The 18,960-nt window shown below is 40.7% G+C and overlaps 1 protein-coding gene across 4 annotated transcripts in view; it reads left to right on the top strand.

Moving 5' to 3' along the window:
- gulp1a (GULP PTB domain containing engulfment adaptor 1a) overlaps positions 1-18,960 on the top strand; it is a 78,902-nt gene that overhangs the window by 46,793 nt on the left and 13,149 nt on the right. For all 4 annotated transcript variants that reach the window (XM_038720073.1, XM_038720069.1, XM_038720072.1 and 1 more), the window contains 2 exons: positions 1,107-1,187; positions 16,151-16,212. In XM_038720073.1, coding sequence (XP_038576001.1) covers positions 1,160-1,187; positions 16,151-16,212 — 90 coding nt within the window. In that variant the 5' untranslated portion in view covers positions 1,107-1,159. The remainder of the gene's footprint in view (positions 1-1,106; positions 1,188-16,150; positions 16,213-18,960) is intronic.

Here is an 18,960-nt window from a genome sequence, read left to right as displayed (position 1 = left end):
TGGTCCAGGGCATGAGCAGGATGTAACATTCACTAAAAACGTATAATAGTTCAGGTTTCCCTTAATAAATGGAAAATTCCAAATATAGAAACATTCAATTCATTTTCTGAATTGCTCATCCACAGGTTAATTTGTTTGCAAAGGCAAAAATTGAAATTGCTGTTATGCATCAGGCCATTTTCCTACAGTAGAGGATGGAATATTGATTGTGGAGCAGGCAGGCAGCTACCTTGTCCTGGACAGTTTGTCCTTGCAGTCTACAGAAGATTGCTGAGCTCTCATAGGGAATTGATGCAAAGGTCTGAAAGCGCTCAAAGCAAAGTGTCAGATTTTAGAGACGCTGGACATTTTGTATTCGTAAAAAAGAAATTGCCTTCTTCTGTAATGTAGTGCTGTTTCAATGTACTGTACCAGTTTGTGAGTACAGGCTGCGCTGTTAGGCCAGTATATTTCAAAGAAAGAAGAAAAACCAAATTTGACCACAGCGAATCATCTTTACTTCATCCAGACTGTCGGCACAAGTAGAAGAATCATGTATACCGATGCTGTGTTTTTGTGAGATCATTACTGGAATCTGGAGATGATTAGTACCAAACATCAACATTAGGCATTGCTCGTGATGACTAAGCTTCATGGGTTTAGTTTAAGGTTCAGTGCCCATGTGTGTAGCTGAATGTGTATTGGTGATAAAATTTTAACATACAGCACTTTGGCAGAAAACTCTGCCCTAGTTCTGTTGGAAAGATTGGAAAGTAACGCCACTGACTGCAGCAGGGGATCATAGTAAACTATGTTACATTTTTCTGTACAGCACTATTACAAATCACCATTTTCAGACACGTGTGCATTGAGGACAGTGACTAGTTATTATCAAGACCTCCACAGACGCTGAGGATGGTGTGGCCCTGTGGTAAACAACTGTGATGCAGATGGACTGGGACTTTAATTTGAACACATTCTGACTGTTAAAACATTGCCTCAGTCTCAGAGGGTGGGGATTTATTGCAGAAAAACTTCAGACTGTATGTTTTTAGACTTTCTGCCTTTTGGGGAAAGCTTCAGGTCAAAGCCATTTTTAACTCACTTCTCCCCTGCTGCTTTTCCAGGTGGAATATTGGCAGATACTCAGGAGGGACCTCGGAGACGCACATTTTCCACTATGAACCGCGCCTTCAACAGGAAAAAAGGTGAGCAGAAATAACAAATGCTCATTTAGCTTATGGAGTTTAGCTCAGTCTGTTGTTAGCTACAACAGGCGGCACAGACTTTTTTTTTAGACATCTGACAGAGTAACACTTCTCAGATCGCTCTGTTTGGAAACAGACGTTTTATTAGTTGCAATACAATAATGATATTAAGTTATTTTATCACTTAGGCTACTCGTTCCTGGACAATAATAAACACTCTTAAGTGTTAATGGACATTGCACACTTATTATGTTTAGTGTACTTGTCGGTAGGAGCACTACTCAGCCTGTGGAAACTCTGAAGGACTTTTCCAGAGTTTGAAAAACTCCCTGACTCACTGCCTCAGGCTTCAAATTTTAAACTGAATGTCTCTGTTACTGTGGGGTTTGAAAGAAGTGGGTATTTAGGAGGCGAAGAGGGTCTAATGGAAGATGCTGTCCGGTTGTGGGACATGTAGGATCCACTGTTTGTTCCACAGCTTTACCCATTCTTGAGAGGAACAGTCAGGTTGGTCCTCTGTTGCTTCAGTTTTGACCCTTCTGATCTGTCCCTTGTGAGTCCCCCAAACATATGGAAGTGTAATACTGTGTCACTGGAGTGCCCCTTTACGATATTTCAAGAATTTATTTCAGTATTTCTGGTCTAAAACTTCTAACTTCATGTCTTCATCAAGATAGTTTTTTTTTTTCTTCTTTTGAAGGGAATACATAACAGATGCAAGCACGCCTGGACTGATTATGAATCTACCATGTCTGAACTTCTTCATTTTAGCCCCATACTATTCATTCATTTGGCGGGACTATAAAGTCTTCACACATGAAGGCACCAAATGAAAAAAACAAACAAACTGTGTGATGTTTATTATTTTGGCTCATGAAATGATTCCTTTTTTTTAGATAAATATCATGTGCGATCACTGTGCAACTTTAAAGGCTGTTTGACTGGCACTGCTTGCACTACAACAGCCCTAGCATAAAATGATTTATTTCCATAAACCTGTGAAGGACAATAGCCAAATTACACAATCAGCAGTCCCAACAGCATAAACGTCCTGCCATACATTTGCGTAAGCATTAGACAGTTAAGGTGGTTGTACAACACCACAGAGTCTCCAGGTGACCCTGCCCGAATCCAGTGGAGGGGGTATTTGGGGCTGCAGTTTGCAAAACAGCTTGATGTGTTTACCACCATCTGTCCCACTCCCTCTGGTGTGAATCAACAGACGTGGAGAAGCCTTGGACAGTGTTGGGGAAAGGGTCCAGGGCCCAGGTGGTGTGCCCAGCTTTAATGATATTTGGGTGGTATTATTCCCTTTTTCTCATTAAGCTCCTCTATTTTAGAGAGCTAAAGATGGTGATGAGGGAGGGCAGATATTCCTTCCTCACCACCTGGCTCAGAATGGGCCTTTGGGGGGTGACTTCACGCGACTATGAGCCTGATCAGTACGCACACAGGAAAGGCAATGAGTTATAACATTAAATAGTAACATTTATTAGGATTAACTGCCTACAAATAGTTTATTAGTTGAGATTCAGCTGTTTCACAAAAAAACCTTTGTCTGATGTTAGCCTACACCACTGTGGTGCTAACGTTAGTGTATTCATTATAATTTCAGAGAATAGTTTAGGTTACGATTAATTCCAGTTAGACAAAACAGCAGTTTTATTTTTGTGGGTTGTTTTCAGCCATTAAGTTGTTGTGGTCATTTGGTGGTCAGTCTCTCATTTGTTTATGCAAAGTACTAACTTGTTATTAATAAAAACCGTGCATACAGAACAACGGGTTCAACATTTTGAAAGTTTGCTGTAGTGCCTCAACCTTATTTTAATGTCCCGCGTACTCCAGGCTGTGATTGGTCGGTTCACAAAAAGGGACTTTGACGAGCAACTTAATGCACACGGTTGGATGAAACGCTTCTAATCTCCCTGCGGAGATTAGCAGACAGGCGAGAACGGTAACAGGTGAGTGTTACATAGTGCCCAGGAACCTGATCTGGAGAGGGCAGAGGAGAGAACTGACGCCAAATTGTAAAATGTAAAAGTGACAGTACCGGTGAATTCTGGCACACTTCAAGCACAAATATTGTGAGAAATAAAAGGAAGTCATCTCTCCCGTTAGCGCTAGCTTCGTAGCGGAGCGTTCAGGCACAGTCAAACCAACGTAAAACACATTCGGAGAGCATTTGAAACACTTTTTTCTTTCATTCTGATCATTTTGGAGCTGGGGATTTTCCTTTAGCGCTCGTTAAAACCTCTTTGGAAAAACCCTGTCCTCCCCTCACATTACATTTCCCTTTAATTGCACGTCATGGAAATTCAGCTCCATTACCTTCACTTTAACTGGGATTTTTATTCCTGTGAACTAGCTGATTGTGAGGGCATGTTAGAAAAGGTAAATTATAGCTGAAACAAGGCTCCATCTTAAAGTTGACTTTGCCAGCAGCCAGATAATGAAGGCCCCTGCAAGAAGGAAAGACAGTTAAACAGACAATAAACTGTTCTCTCAACAAATGCTCCCAGTCAGGCTAGCACACACTGTCCACCGATTTGCAACGGTGAGGACCTGCAAACCTCGATTCACCCATCTGCCATAAAAAGAGTACAAAACCTTCCTGACCTCCAATGTGGGCTGTTGCATCTAAAAGCCAGCAGGCGCTTTACCCCTGGATGTTTCTCTAGATTTGATTTTTACATTTGAGAGTCAGTGAGTGGCAAATGGGGCCAAAAGGTCCACAGCAGATATAAGTATAAAAAAAGCTGCTCCATCCCAGTAAAATGAAAACTTTCCGGCTTGAACCATGACATACAAAGTACTGGAACCATTCATGTGTGAGCATACGATTTAACTTTATTTCAGAGACATAGGTCCATATCAGTAAAAGATATATCTTGCTACTTGGATGCATGCACAGCGGAACTTTTAATACAAGACGTTTTAATACAAAAAGCTGAATGCAGGCAAATATGAGGTTTGAATGAGCTGTTATCTGCTCCTGATGAAGATGAGAAGGAGATAAGAAGGTGCTCCTCCGGGTAGGGCTTTGAACCATATTAGTTTAGACCAGCCCCGTAGATTGGCTCTTGTCTCATTATGCAATGATTTGATTCCTTTGAAAACAAAGACTTTTTCAATTCCTTACCAAACTTGACTTCAGTGGTGGATGAAACGTTCCCATCAATCGGAAATACCCTCCGATATGCAACGTTTTATTTGCAGCTGACAAACCTCCCGCAGGGGTTGAACAAAGGTTTACCGGCAAATTTCACATTAGAGTAAATTAATCAGTCTCTGCTGAACTTGTAATGCAACTAACATTATAATAGGATAATTGCCTTGTGTTGCTGAATCTGTTCAATTGTATTTTGTTAAAATTTATATATACACATAAGTGGGTACTCTGTTTTCTTACTGAATAGTCAGTCCAACATGTGTATAAATGGCCGACAGTTTTCATTTCTTTATCATTGTTTGGACCTGTTCTGGCGGCCTCTGCTTGTTTTGGCTGCGAGAGTGAAGGCTGGCACTGACGACAGGCCCACTCCACTGATTTACCTCCCCCTTTATCTCTGAGCCTGGCTGTGTTTTGTGAACTTGATCACGTCTAGCAGGTAATGCCAACAGGGATCTTGATCATTTTTATCTCCTATGTCTATTGCCCCGTGCTCTTGGACGTGTTTTGCACTGACTAGTTGGACAGAATTCATGTGCACCTCTTTTTGTTGAGCCACTCAGCAGCAGTTTAGAAAACAGAAACTCCTCTAGCAGATAATGTACCATACCAGTAATGCAACCTACTATAACCTCTTAAAGAGGTTGCATAACTTTACAGTTGGCGACCTTGTGAATACTGAATAGTATTTACACTCAGTTGCCAGTTTATTGGGCCACCTTGCAGAACGAATGCAATCTTATTCAAGAGTCCAGCAACATGTCCCACCTTCTTGAAGGTTAAAACATTCAGTTTTTGTTGGAACTGTTATTGAGAGGTGTTGATTGAACTTTAATAGGTAGGTAGGTTTATTGTCACAATATAACAAGTTGTAGATTGAAATTGTGTTTTGTGACTCCCTCCTGCTACATAGCAGTCAATATTCATTAAGATAGAATCAACTATAAAAAATGGTAACAGAAATAAACTATAATCACTGGAGCGGTGCTGAGGATGAATTAGAGTTTAAGAGCCTGATAGTTTGGGGGGAAAAAGCTGCTCTGCAGTCTGGTGGTGCAGCAGCAGAAACTTCTGTATCTCTTCCCAGAATGCAGCAGGGTGAACAGGCTGTGGCTGGGTGGGTTCTGTCCTTTAGGATCCTTTGGGCTCTGCAGGCACCTCACCGATATCACTGATGCTCAGCAGATGGGTACCAATGATCTTCTGAGCAGTTTTTATCACCTGCTGCAGAGCCCTCCGGTCCTGGGCCGTGCACATCCCGTGGCAGTTTGTGATGTTTCCAGTCAGGATGCTTTCTGTTGCTCCTCTGTAAAAGCTGACAGGAACTCGGCACAGGAATTTGGCCTTCTTCAGCTTCCTCCAGAAATACAGGCGTTTCTGAGCTTTCTTCACCAGCGTGGAGATGTGAGACGACCATGTCAGGTTCTCTGTGATGCTGATTCCCAGGAACCTGAAACTGTTCACCTGCTCCACCTCAGCTTCCTGAAATCAACGATCAGCTCTTTAGTTTTGCTGACGTTGAGCAGTAGGTTGTTCTCTGAGCACCACTTATTAATTTCCTCCTGATAGATAGTCTGAAATCATTGACGTAAATAACTGACAACTGAGTGCAGTTCATCACCTCTATCCCTAGTTTCACTCTGACTGATTCACTGTGTTGTAGTTACTTTGCCTGAAATAGCAAATATAGTTTATTTATTCATTCATTAGTCTCAGCTCTTCTCCTGTCCTGGTTTTCTCTGACAGCTGTCGATGGTCTGAAAGCGCAAACCACTGACCACCTGCTTATTGTGTTATGTCACTTATTCTATGTGTCAACTGTTGTTTAGTGTTGATTTAATTACATGTACAAAGTACAACATAATCATGATACCTAGGCCACAACATTCCTAAACAATTGAATCCCTCCAGACATGTTTGAAGACAGATATCTTGATATGAATAATATTTTGTCTGATGTTGCTTATCCACACAAAAAAATCAATTACTTGTTGAAATTCTTAAAATGGCACCTATTCCTTCTACCTCACTGAACAACCCAGAATCTATAAATATGCAGATATTGTTCAGTGTTTCCCACAGAACGACAGACAACTGTTTCTAGTAGCCTATTTCTTATTTCACCATTTTAATTCTACTTCATTCTCCACCTTATTTTAGTGTTTACTCACTACTTGTATCTGCTCCCTTACCGGGTTACACACGGTAGCTCTGCTTTAATCTTGAGAAGCTGCAGAGCTGCAGTCTCAGTTTAGCTGGAAATGTACAGTGTAAGTTACAGTGACTAATAAACAGAGACTTATTGTTGACCGTTTTCTCTCTGCTCGCCTGCCATTAACCGGTCTTGTTAACCTGTTTTGCGTGGGTGCCGTGCAGACGACAGCTGCATGCACGTCGCGGTTCCTCGCGGGTCTATTTCAACTACTATTTAAAAACTATATAATATTCTTTGTGTGGTGATAAATGATCCGAACGTCCTGCGAGGTGCGGACAACTCAGCACAACACCGGTTAAGCTGGGGCTCCGTCTCTTCAGCAAGTGTTCCTCTCCTGCCACTGCACATGTTCACACATGCGCACTGACCCCTCTTCCTTAAGGGTTAGGGTTACTGTATATTAACTTATTGGGAGAAAACTGGTAGTTCTATGTAAAACCAGACGTTGAGCAGCCCCATATTGCCAAAATGGTGTGATCCTTGTGTCATAAAGTCGCTGCGAAGCTTCTACTGTGAGATTCAGTCGAATCAGGCTCCGCCCATCAAATCTTTGACTATTCGGGGTCAGCCCTACACATTACAATTGTATAAATTGGCTTCCAAACTAGTTGTGATGTCACAAAATCACACACGTTAAACTGAGAAATAGAGCTGAGATGCTTTTTCGGTGAGGAAAAATTGTTCAATGTCCAGTCACAGTGTCCTGGTGGTGTATTAAGAGACTCCCAGACAAATTAACTCTATCAGCGATTGGAAACACACTGAATCCACAGTGTTTTGCACCTATCTGCAGAAATCTGGGTTAATTTCATTGCAGGTCAGAATTATGTGCTGCATCATATCTGAGCTGATTGACTGCAGTAATAAATGTATTACAATTCTGCCATACCAGAACAGATGTTAGCTGAAGATTAGTCATGTTAGTGCAGAAGAATAGCCTGACAGTAATGGTCCAATGTTCTGTGATTAAACAGTAGCCGTGGACAGTGCGCCGTTTGCCCTAGATTTTCTTGCAGCAGTGGGAACCAGAGCTCCAGAGCTTTCTCAAGTTTACATATGATGGCAGGTACAGTCATGGTGAATCTGTCTTTGTTGTGTGTTTCTGCTGCTGGGACAAAATAAAGGACATATTCTCCATGTTAATAATCTCAATTTCGAACAGTGACTAATTACAGAAGTATTGTCACGTCGGGTCTAAATGTCTGCTGGTGAAACCAAACCAACTACAGTCATTGTATTGAGCATTGCGGTATGGCCAATGGCACTTTTTCATCTGAACTTTGATATTCACATCATCCTTATAATTATTAAGGTCAGATGTCCTCTATCCATCATTATGATAGAATCAACAAAAGGCACTCATACAGAAAATTAGATTCTGAGGATACACAAGCCTTTTAATTTCCTCATGGCCGTCTTAGCTGAATTGCAGGACAATATAAATGGCGGTCTAAGTGGTGCTCAGTTCAGCCATGTACCCTGCAACTATTACACAAGCCATCATTAATGGTTTGTTTTGGAGAACAAATACATTGATGGTGCTTTTTCCCCCCTAAATGTAATTGATGCATCTTTAATGACCTTGTACTGGAAGGACTATGATATAAAAAGAGAGTTTAGAGCTTCCCATTATGTGTCATTATCTCAATGTCTGCCCTGACTATGCTGGTTTGTAAAGCCATATGACCATGTCTGTGAAGTGTTTCCTTTTTTGGCTCAGCGTAATCTGTATAAACCCTGAATGGACCCTGAATTTCTTCTACCAGCAAATTTTTCTGCATTTGATCTCCTCATTAAATTGAATGAACCCTTTCAAGAGTTTTTCAACCTAATAGAGATGTGACATTACATGAATTCACAGGGGCTTGACACAAAAGCACTTGGACAATATACTTCAATCCAATACAGTAATCCTGCAGTAACTACCATCATGAACCATATAATCAGTTTTCACTGTCAGAGAGGTTCAGTTTGTCTGGCTGTATGTGTAGATATGTTAAAAAGGTGGTATTATGCTCATTTTCAGGTTCTTATTTCTTATTCAGGTGTTGTACCAGAACAGGTTTACATGGTTTCATTTTTAAAAAACACCATATTTTGTGTCATACTGCACATTGCTGCAGCTCCTCTTTTCACCCTGTGTTGAAGGCTTCGTTTTAGCTATGGAGTGACACATCTTGTCTCTAAATGATCTTTGTTGGGAGCTGCACATGTGCAGTTCCTAGTTAAGGACTACTAGCCAATCAGAAGCAGAGAAGGGCGGGTCAGCGAGAAGCCGGTAAACAGCTCGGGTTCAGCTGTAGGCTACATGTTGCCGACCAGCTTGGCAACACGGACTGGAGCGAGAGTTTCAGAGCGGTGAGTTATTAATCTGTAACAAAAGGATCTTTCATCCATAAAGTTTTAACTGAGCTCTGTCTCTAAATCACAGGAACAACTTTATGTCCACTGACTGCCTGGAGGGTAGCTAGTGTTTGGAAGGGAGAGGAGAGCTGTGTGCTGCAGCTCACTGTTTTTCCACCGAGGGCGTGTCGGAGTAGCCGCTTGGCGAGAGTTATGAGGCGCATTAGCTTTCATTCCTGTGATGTCAAAGAATGGGAAGCGGCTGGACTTCAAACGAGCTGTTTTCAGGCAGTTCAGAGCAGAGTTTTCTGTGGATGGGAACTCCCTTTGGGCTAGACTTTGGGCTTTTTCACTTTGCAAACCTGTTACATGCACAAAAAAGGTATATAATTCAATAAAGGAGAGGGAAAAAGGCAAAAAGCAGAATACCACCTCTTTAAATTCTATGTTATTGCAACATTAAGCGTAGCCTTTTTTTGCATTTTACCCTGGCCTCCTAATTGATGTCAAACTGTGGTTGACGTATGACACCAGATGTATGTTTTTGTGCCCAGTAAAGGTTAAATGCTTTATTTTAAAGTAGTACTGTCCTACTGGGCCTCAGTAGAGTTGTGGTGCAGGACCTTTCTCTTTGGAGCCCATTTGAAGTTGTCTTCCGCATGATGGAGAACTGTGCATACCCAGCAAATTCATTGCGTGTCATTGATTGAACACTGCAGTGAATTAGGCTATTGCCTGCCCACTTCTTGTGGCCCTATAGAAAAATTGTTCACTTGCAGCGCAGCACTCAAGCTCTGAAAGGTAAGAGCCAAGCTCGGGGGAATGTTAAAGAGGGGTGAGCACAACACTTAACAATATGAGTTAAAAAAGATCATGTTTTTCAAAGGGCTACTGTGGTTTTTATCAGTAGTAGTAGTAGTAATAGAAGTAATATTGTAGAGCAGCCTTTTGTTTGTATTCTACTCATTTTTCATAAGGATTGAGGTTTAAAAAAAACTGCAAAGTGCTATAAAGAAGCAACCACATAAATGGAACAGACATCAGACAAAGTGCTGTTTTAATTTGGAGGATAACAAACACATTTCCTTAGGAAATTAGTTGCTAAATGTAGCAACGTGAGTGCTGAACAATATCTGGTCTTTAAAAGCTTCTTTTCAGCTGATCTTTTGGCACATATTGTGTTGTTTTTCTTTTCAGTGAAATATTCTCCCTGACCTTAGACTAGATTTTTTAAAGGTGTAGAAGAATATGTAATTGTGACAGAGAATAGTGTTTTAAGTGGGGGGGGTTTCATTGGACACATAGAACATAGGACATCAAAGACTGTGAAGACCCTTTATCATCCTGATGTCTGGAGTCACAGTAGAATGTGAGATAAAGGGAAATACAGCTGTTAGCTCGCAGATAAGGAGAGATTCTTTGTGATAAAAGGTGTAATATATCAAACCATCAATAAATCCACGAATTACCACGATGTGCTGGACTTTTTCTGTGCAAGGTGTTGGTCTCTTTTCCTCCAGTGCCACAATACAAATGTTAGTGAGGCCTGGAATGTATTTTTTTGCACTTTAAAAAGGAATAGTGATGAAGGCACCATCATGTGTTTGAGTCGTAACTTAGTGAATCTTAATTTAGTTGTGTAATGTAATTATGATCTGCTCCACAACATGTGAATACAGTAGTATGTTGCAGCATGTGTGTAATCTGCAGCTGAGGCAGATAAGAGCCATCACTACTTCAGAGCCTTTTTTATTTGCATTGCTAAGTAATGAGCCTTTATAGGAAACGAAAGGTACTTTTTTCCCCTCCCATTCCAAACGATTAACCATTTATATCTGTCTCCGCTGTTTAATTAGAGCAGGTATCTATGGGGAGTATTTTGGTCTCTAGTCCACAGACTTGCCAATACATAAGGTGGGATTTTAAACAAGGCAAATATAAGAGTCACTGTTAGAAAGTAAGAGCCTAGGGTTAAACATCTCGATCAATAATGGAGGACTTTTTGGTCAAGGCCATATTTTCAATTGGATTTTTTTCTTTATAAAGATAAACTGTATATAAACAAGGGATGTTATATGTCCATAATCTCACTGCTTTGAAATTAGCAGAAGACGTACAATTATAAAATACCCATTGTCAGAAAAGACCCAACCCCACGATGTGACAGGGGAGAGATGAAGACAGCTGATCCTAGCAACAGTAGTTGCTGGAGTGTACGATGCATGAAGGACTCGTGACCTTTATGCTTTCACACGTCATAACTGGTCCCGCAGGAAACCGGAAAGCACTGAGAAGCAATGCGCTTCCTGTCTCCAGAGACCTGAATGTCGTACACTACAGCGTGACAGAGAGGCATTGACACTTTTCCCTCCATCTTCATCCAACACCTGACAACTCAACCACACAGTGACCTTCAAACGCCACGGCTCATCCTTACGCCCCAGCAGTTAATCTTCCCTTTTGGCAAACCCTGGGCAGCACTTGTGACTTTTCCCACTTTTGGTGTGCTCACGTAGTTGCCATTTTATGCAGCAAAGAGAGAGAGAGAGAGAGAAGTATGTCCCCCACCTTCCCTCCTTTAATCAGAACAGTGTGTGCTGACACCTTGAAAAAATGTCAGCCTACCTGCCGTGCCGCTGTGTCAGCCCTCGCCACTCTCATCCTTCCCTGCTCCTTATTCTTTCTTGGAGTTCACAGTATCTTAGCTTCCTTAGCTCAACGTGAAAGGAGGCGGTACATCATCCTTCTATCAACTTTCATTTGAGAGTCCCACAAGGAAACTGATTGCACTTTGGAGGAGGCTATTGCAAGGTGCAGGCAGGGATTATCTCATTGCACAGCTGTTAAGCAGACTAAAAAGGAGGACAATTTAAGCAAAGGAAAAGGCTCCCAAGTTACCACGCAGTGTCTGAAAAGTCAAACAAAGTTACCATCCTTGTGCGTTAGTGGTCGTCTCACTGTACCGTTGTTAATTTCCTGCCCGCAGAGTGATTTCCAGAAGAATAAAACATAATAAGCCTGTTGGTTTCCTTGTAAATAATATGCTAGATTAGCAAACATAACCAATCACAATTAAGCAAATGCAGAGCACCAAATTAACACTAATTAGAATAGACTATGAATTCATCAAGCCACTTAGCCAACAACATCAATGTAAACAAAGTCATTAGCATACTTGTGCGGAGGACATGGTACAGTCTTGATCAACGCAGTCACCCTGCAGGATTTGCTTGCCCCAAGGTCACAGTCATGCATCTTTTGTCGCAAGATTCATTAACAGGGCGATTATCTGTTTATGAATGGGGAAATGAAGAAAGAGAAGGATCCTTAATCAGTTGGGTGATTAAGACATGCTGAAAACCATCAGTGGCCCGTAATGATCTCTGATCCACTGCTCAGTTTGTGTCTGTGTGATTTTCAAAGATTTTCTCTGTGGTCAATTTGAAGTAAGTCATTTTCTAGATAATGTGATATCATATGTGATATAGATAGTAGTGATTAATTCCTGTCCGATCCAGGACCAAGTAATACCCAGGCTGGTATTGCCGATACCAATACTTTTTACATATTTTATTTCTAGTTTAATGTGACATCCCTTCTGCCGTTTCTGTATTTATGAGAGAAATAAGGAGTAAGCTGTAGCCTTACCAATTCAAAATGATAGCTGCATAATGACAAGACATTATACTAGGGGAGAGCCGGGACGATTGAAACACTTTTCAGATATACGTCATTTTAAAATATAACGTTACAGACAGAAATCATTTGTTGTTGACATCAACAACTCACGTGTGTGCTCTATCAATACCAGGTGTTATCTTGTTAAAACGTGGAACGACTGAAGTATAATTTCACTTTGAACGAAAGGTCTGTGAGCATCCTGGTGGTCCAGCCTGCAGCCCAGTGGACTCTGCCCCCCTCCCGCCGTTTCTAAATGAGGTAGAATGGCTGCGTGTCGACAGTGGCTCCTGATGTTTAATCTTCACTAGCTTCTAAACTGTAAAACTTTGACATTTAAAATTTCCGAATGTGTTAAAGTACTAATTAATCTTTTATGTGATCACGACCATGGCATATGGAACAATAAACACAACTCATCATTCAAAAAAAAAGATTGCTTGAGTGAATTTACTTTCCGTGATTGAAAACAGCTTCTTTCATATAACTCTGTGAAAGTGTGACGTATCCACCTGATTTTTCCCTGTTCTGTTACTGTGGACTTTATGTGCTGAGGTAGTTTGGAATATCAGACTTGTGTGGGCTCCAAGAAAATCGCTGTGTTTCATTCGTCCCGCGTTTCAATCGTCCCGGCTCTCCCCTACTGTCATATTCTTTAATTATAGTGAAATCCTGCTCAGAACTGCCGCTTCATAACATCATCATATTATTTTGACTTGATCTCAGATGTTTAGCGAAGTTTGCGGTTTTGCCAAAGTATTTCACTGCCTTTGCACACACATCACACAGAGCAACATTATTACCTTCACAGCTAAAATACAGCCAGACGTGACTGTTTCTACAGTCGGCCAGAGTCGGTATTCAATCGTGTAAGGGCTGCAGCGGCTCACTTCAAAGAAGCTCTGTCACAGAGCCGTAGTGCAAGCAGGACTTTGACAGGCGGAAGGAAAAGTAGTTCCTATCAACCGAGTATAATTGGACCATCCTGGTGACAAGATACTTATGATAAAACACAAACTCACTCCAAATGACTGGGTTTAGATATCGATCCTTTTAAATGAGTATCGATCCTGGAGCAGGAAACGGTATCAGAAATATCGACACTTTAGGATCTAGTAGGACTAATAGGTAGGTAGATTTTATTGTCACAATACAACAAGTTGTAGAGTGAATATTTGTGATAAATCATACTCGTTTGATGTTCATTTAAATTATATTAACTCTGTGAAACAGTTTTCAAAATACAAGATTTCTTCTGTTCATAGTCAACCAATAAGTGTCTGCTAAGAGTATCTTCCAGTCACATCGAGAATCTATTAGCTTTCGATCATCTGCGTAATAGCACTTGAAAACAGACAAATGAACTCTTTCCTACGCTTGCTATCACAGGATAATATTAAAATGGCTGAGTGCTGTTGTTTCATTAGCACAACAGTTGAATTGTAATTTTTACCTCCTTTTTGTTATGCCTAAATGTGACTGCTAGACTCTCTGTGCTGTGTTTGTTATTGACAACCAGCAAATGTACAGCTTGTCCAGATGTTACCTATAGTGTTGTAGTACTCAAGACCGGTTTTAAGACCACTTTTTGATGGTCTCGGTCTCGACCACATTTGTACTCGGTCTTGTCTCGGACATTGAGGACTCTGGATTTTATTTCAAGACCAGTCAAGACCATGACTTTGGTAATATCAATACATTGCTTTTGCATTGTTTGATGTACTTGTTAACATCCTAACTTTGAGGATGTAAAACATATTGCTTCCAATGCAACCTATAACCTATAATAATTAAAAATGCGTTGTTTCCGTTAACGACTGTCGCCCCTCCCTGCAATGGTAAACATGGGAAAGGCGTGTTGAATAAAGATGCTTACTTTTATAGGAATGTGGATCTTTCAGATCAATTTGAGAAGTATGATCTCGTTCCACATTTTGTGTCATGTAATGTCGGGAACTGGTCTTGGTCTTGACTTGGTCTCAGTTTGGGCGGTCAAGACTACAACACTGGTTACCTAGCAACATACACTCAGGCCAGACGAATGTGCGGAGTGTGTCTGTATGTACGTTTGTGTGACAAGGTAAAAAGTGCGTCCTGGATTGTGGTTCCTAAAAACGTTTTGTTGGACTTTGAGCTTTCACAGATTCATCTTCACCTTAAAGGTGCCCTGTGGAGTTTCCTGTAAACAAACAAAAGTTACGTTTACATTCAGTATTTCTCGCCAAAACTCATGTTTACAGTTTTTCCTTCCTCATCAAAACACCTGCAATGTGGATTCTTAAAATATTTTAAGTTGTGCAATGTTTACATCCATGTTCATTACCTGTGGGGTCATTGCTGTGCTTCTTTGCATGTAACTGCCACCAGCTGTCAATCAGTGGAATAGAGTGAAGCTGGCAGCAGGAATGTGCATTGCGTTACCCTGCGTGTGTTCTTGCAGATGTGCATGATACTCCCAAACCCTAACAAAACAGGGACCCCCTTTTGAGAGCATTGCTCCATAGAGCTACTAGTGGACAGAAACTCCACAGGGTACCTTTAATTTGCAGCATCAGGTACACATTCACTTCTGTGTGTCCACTAACGTTTATCCATTGATTTAGAATGGTATCACTTGATCAAGAAGAAGGACAGATAAGGGTGGGGAAGTGAAAAGCAGCATTTTCCCTTGCCTTATTGCCACTGTTGATTATGACCCGTAACCCCAGCTGTTCTGGTGGAGCTGCTCACTGACCAACAAATCAGACTAACTGTGTGAGAGTGAAGCCGTTCCTAAAGCATTGCCTTTTTCTTTGATGTTAGTTTTGTGTTTTTGTTCCAGAATATTAATTCCTCTTCGTTCCTTTTTAACCACTTGTATACTAGGTTTATCTTCTCTATTTTCATATTGTCTAATCATGGAAACTTGAGATTACCGGGGGGGCGTAACGTTGCAGCAAGTCAGTGAAATGCCAGCATGGAAGAAAAAGGCTTATTAGTTTAAAGAGAAGCCACCAGAAACATCTGCAAATGTAATGTACATTACAGTGTTTCGCACAGAATTACTGTGTAACTATGGCACTGTGGCGTGCAATCGGAATTGACTAGCAGCTGTGTACAGCGTGTTAACCTCGACAACCCAGCTGGAGTCTAACGTAAACATAGCAATCCTTACCAGCTAGGCTCCTTACATGTTTGCTTGTAACTTTTTTGAAATTGTGTTAAGAAAATAGATTTAATGATAGAAGATAGAGTTAACCTGAATGCATTACACACAGCTCTGTTTCAATGTGTTTGTGAGAGAGAGGCGTGTCGTGTCGCCACCAATAAATCAATGAATGGGAAACACTGCAGTGTGGTACAGATTCTAGACACTATTTTTGTGTCATCTTAGTTCTGATAGTGAGCTAGTTAAAATCACCTCAGCACATGAAAAGCCAATCACTGATGATCCCTTCAATCCCTGATTGCAGATCCAATCGCCAGTCAGCACAAGCCTATTGTGTACTTGCCGTATCTTATTGCATGAGACCACTGGTTCAGACTGCTGTATTGAGTGAGCTGTTTGTGTCGTTGCAGATAAATCATGGATGCACACCCCGGAGGCACTGGCCAAGCATTACATACCCTACAATGTCAAGGTATGTTTCACTGCTAGACTGTTGCATTATAATGAGCATTAAGCGCATTGTGACTGTAAAAAGACCAGAGAAGCATTTTGCCATTAAACTAGAGTGGGAGGCTTGTGGTTTGTCCCTCCCACCTTCCTGCTGATTTGCTTCCTCTCCGTCAGGTTTATCAAAGCAACACCTCTCAGTCCAGGTGTTCCATGATGCTTTTCTCATTAGACAAGCTGCATGAAGTTTTTCTCTCTCTTGGCACCTGATGGAGCCGCCAGCATTGCCCCAACGCCCTTTGGTCCTTCACAGCATGCGTTTATTTTCCAAGTTACCTCATTTAACAATTATGTGAAAACGATATTTTGGATATTTAATGGTGGGTGATTCTTTTTGGACGGCACTTCACTGCAAGTATGAACTGTCTAACTGTATATTGTAGGATTTATCTTCCCGAGCAGCAGTTTTCCCTCGGTGCTGTGACGGGGTGAAAGAGAGAGTATCTCTGTGTTTTCACCTTCTTGATTTCTGTATTTATTTACGAGTGTGGGGTGTTTATGTAAAGTGACTCAAGCTTCTGTCCGAACCTGCCAAAACTCCTGGTCCTGAGAATAACTTGAAATGAAATGGCGGCTCCGCCCTTGACTGGAAACACGGCTTGTTGCAAATCACTTAAAAAAAATAAAATAAAAATCTCTTTCGAATATATCCAACAAACACATCTTGAAGGGGGACTGTCTCACTTGGGAGCACTTCTCTTTCAGACGGGTTTTCTGCTTCATTTCGACAAAGAGTTTCTCTCCTGTTACGATGGAACTGAGGTGGAACTCCAAAACCACCAAATCCCCCGAACTTCTGAAGCTCCCTAAGTGTATGCAGCAAAGAAGCAGGGGGAGCTGGCACAGGAGACATCTTTAAAATCAAAGCATGTTGTCCGCTTTCACCGATGAGTTGCCTGTCTGGCTAAATTTGCTGAGATCCGAGTACATCACACATCGCTGAAGGAAATGGAGGGAATGAGACGGCTAATGTGCTGAGACTGTGCTTGGCCTATTCTCCCTGCTTTAAAGCATCACAGTTGTTGAAAATAAGCTGAATTTACTGTACAACTGTCTTGCTAGTTAGAACTTTATGTCTCAGGTAAATCCAGAAGTATTTTGATGCATTAATTCAACAAGGTCGTGTGTTGAATCATTTAGATTTGATGGCACTACTAAATCATGTGCAATATTTTCCTCTTCTCGTGATCCCACAGGTTTCCTCCAGCCTTTCTGGAATTAACCCTAACATGAAGTTTGATCTGTGACAGATCCTACAGCAGAATGCAGGGCTGCAGCTGTGAGGACACTAAGATGGTTTTTTAAGATGTTTCTGGCATTTTGTGAGTTTTATAATCTACAGTTAAAAACATTTAATTTATTATTAGACTTTTCTTTTTAACGGAATACTTCAAAGACAACAAGAACACAACTAAACAATAAAGAAGTTACGGATTCACTGTTTCACATTAAGATTTTTAGTATGTAAAGCTTGTATTTAAATGTTTAAATGGACTAAATGGAATTTCAAAAATTGCGAATCACTGCCACCATAAGAGGTCCTGGACAAAACATCATAAATGTGCATAATAATATTAGGCCAGTGGGTTTAGTAGTATGCAAGAGTTGTGTAGCTACACACACACTTGACTTGAAGTGCATGATTATCAAAAACTGTAAAATTCTGTCAGTCAGATCTAAATCCTTCCTTTTACAGGTCAGTGAATTCTTAAACATTTTCTGTAGTTTGATGGAAAGACAAATGTAATTTTATGCTTAATCTGAGCTAAAGTTCTGGGATGTTTACTTTAGTCTATAAGCAGTTCTTGATTTCCAGAGAAAGAACTTTGACAGAATAGTTTAATTTTCTATATAAAAAAATATGGTTGAACAGCTAACTGAAAATGACATTAATGAAGAATTAAAGATAAACATTTGGGAGGGGGTTGGATTTGAGCAACTTCCACATGACCTCAGTTCCTCAGTAAAATCTTTGCCATGTTTGAAAGTATCTATTTCACAGAGAAGAGATTGGACAGGTGTGCTGCTGTGTTTCAGTGATGCGACACTGATATAAGAGCTGGAATGATTAGTCAGAGTATTTAGATAACTGATTCATCATTACAGTAAAACAACCTCTGCTAGTAAACTCAATATTGTTGGGCTTTGGACTGTTGGTTAAATAAAACAAGCTATTTGAATACATTTCAATTTTTAGCGACAAAGCCATTAATAAAGAAAATAATCCCCAGCTTAATCAATTAAATATTTGTTAGGTGTACCTCTAATTGATACTGAGGGGCCATATATATATATATATATATATATATATATATATATATATATATATATATATATATATATATATATATATATATATATATATATATATATATATATCTCTCAAGAAACCACAAGTTTCATGTTTATGCCAAATTGTCAGCATGTCATGAACTGATGAATGATTTGTCAGTCCAGGGGCCAGAGGTGAATTTGCGAGCCGCTGGGATAAGTGTGTCTAACATCAACATTCAAATCACATAACAATCTGGAGTCACTTCGATTGCACATGACACAGATCCTGCCCTTTCTGAAACTGCTTCGGTAAAATCCGAGAACCATTCCATCAGGAGGAGTGAGCTGTGCATAGACGATGGCGTGGAGCTCGGAGTGCAGTTTTCGCTCCTCGCTGTGTCATCTTGATGAAATTTACGACCTGCTGTGGGAGTGTGTT

Source organism: Micropterus salmoides, unplaced genomic scaffold, assembly GCF_014851395.1.
Source record: "Micropterus salmoides isolate LMB-PRFRI ecotype aquatic unplaced genomic scaffold, ASM1485139v1 Ms_hic_scaffold_15, whole genome shotgun sequence".
Classification (NCBI taxonomy): Eukaryota; Metazoa; Chordata; class Actinopteri; order Centrarchiformes; family Centrarchidae; genus Micropterus; species Micropterus salmoides.
This window is presented reverse-complemented; position numbering and strand designations above follow the sequence as displayed.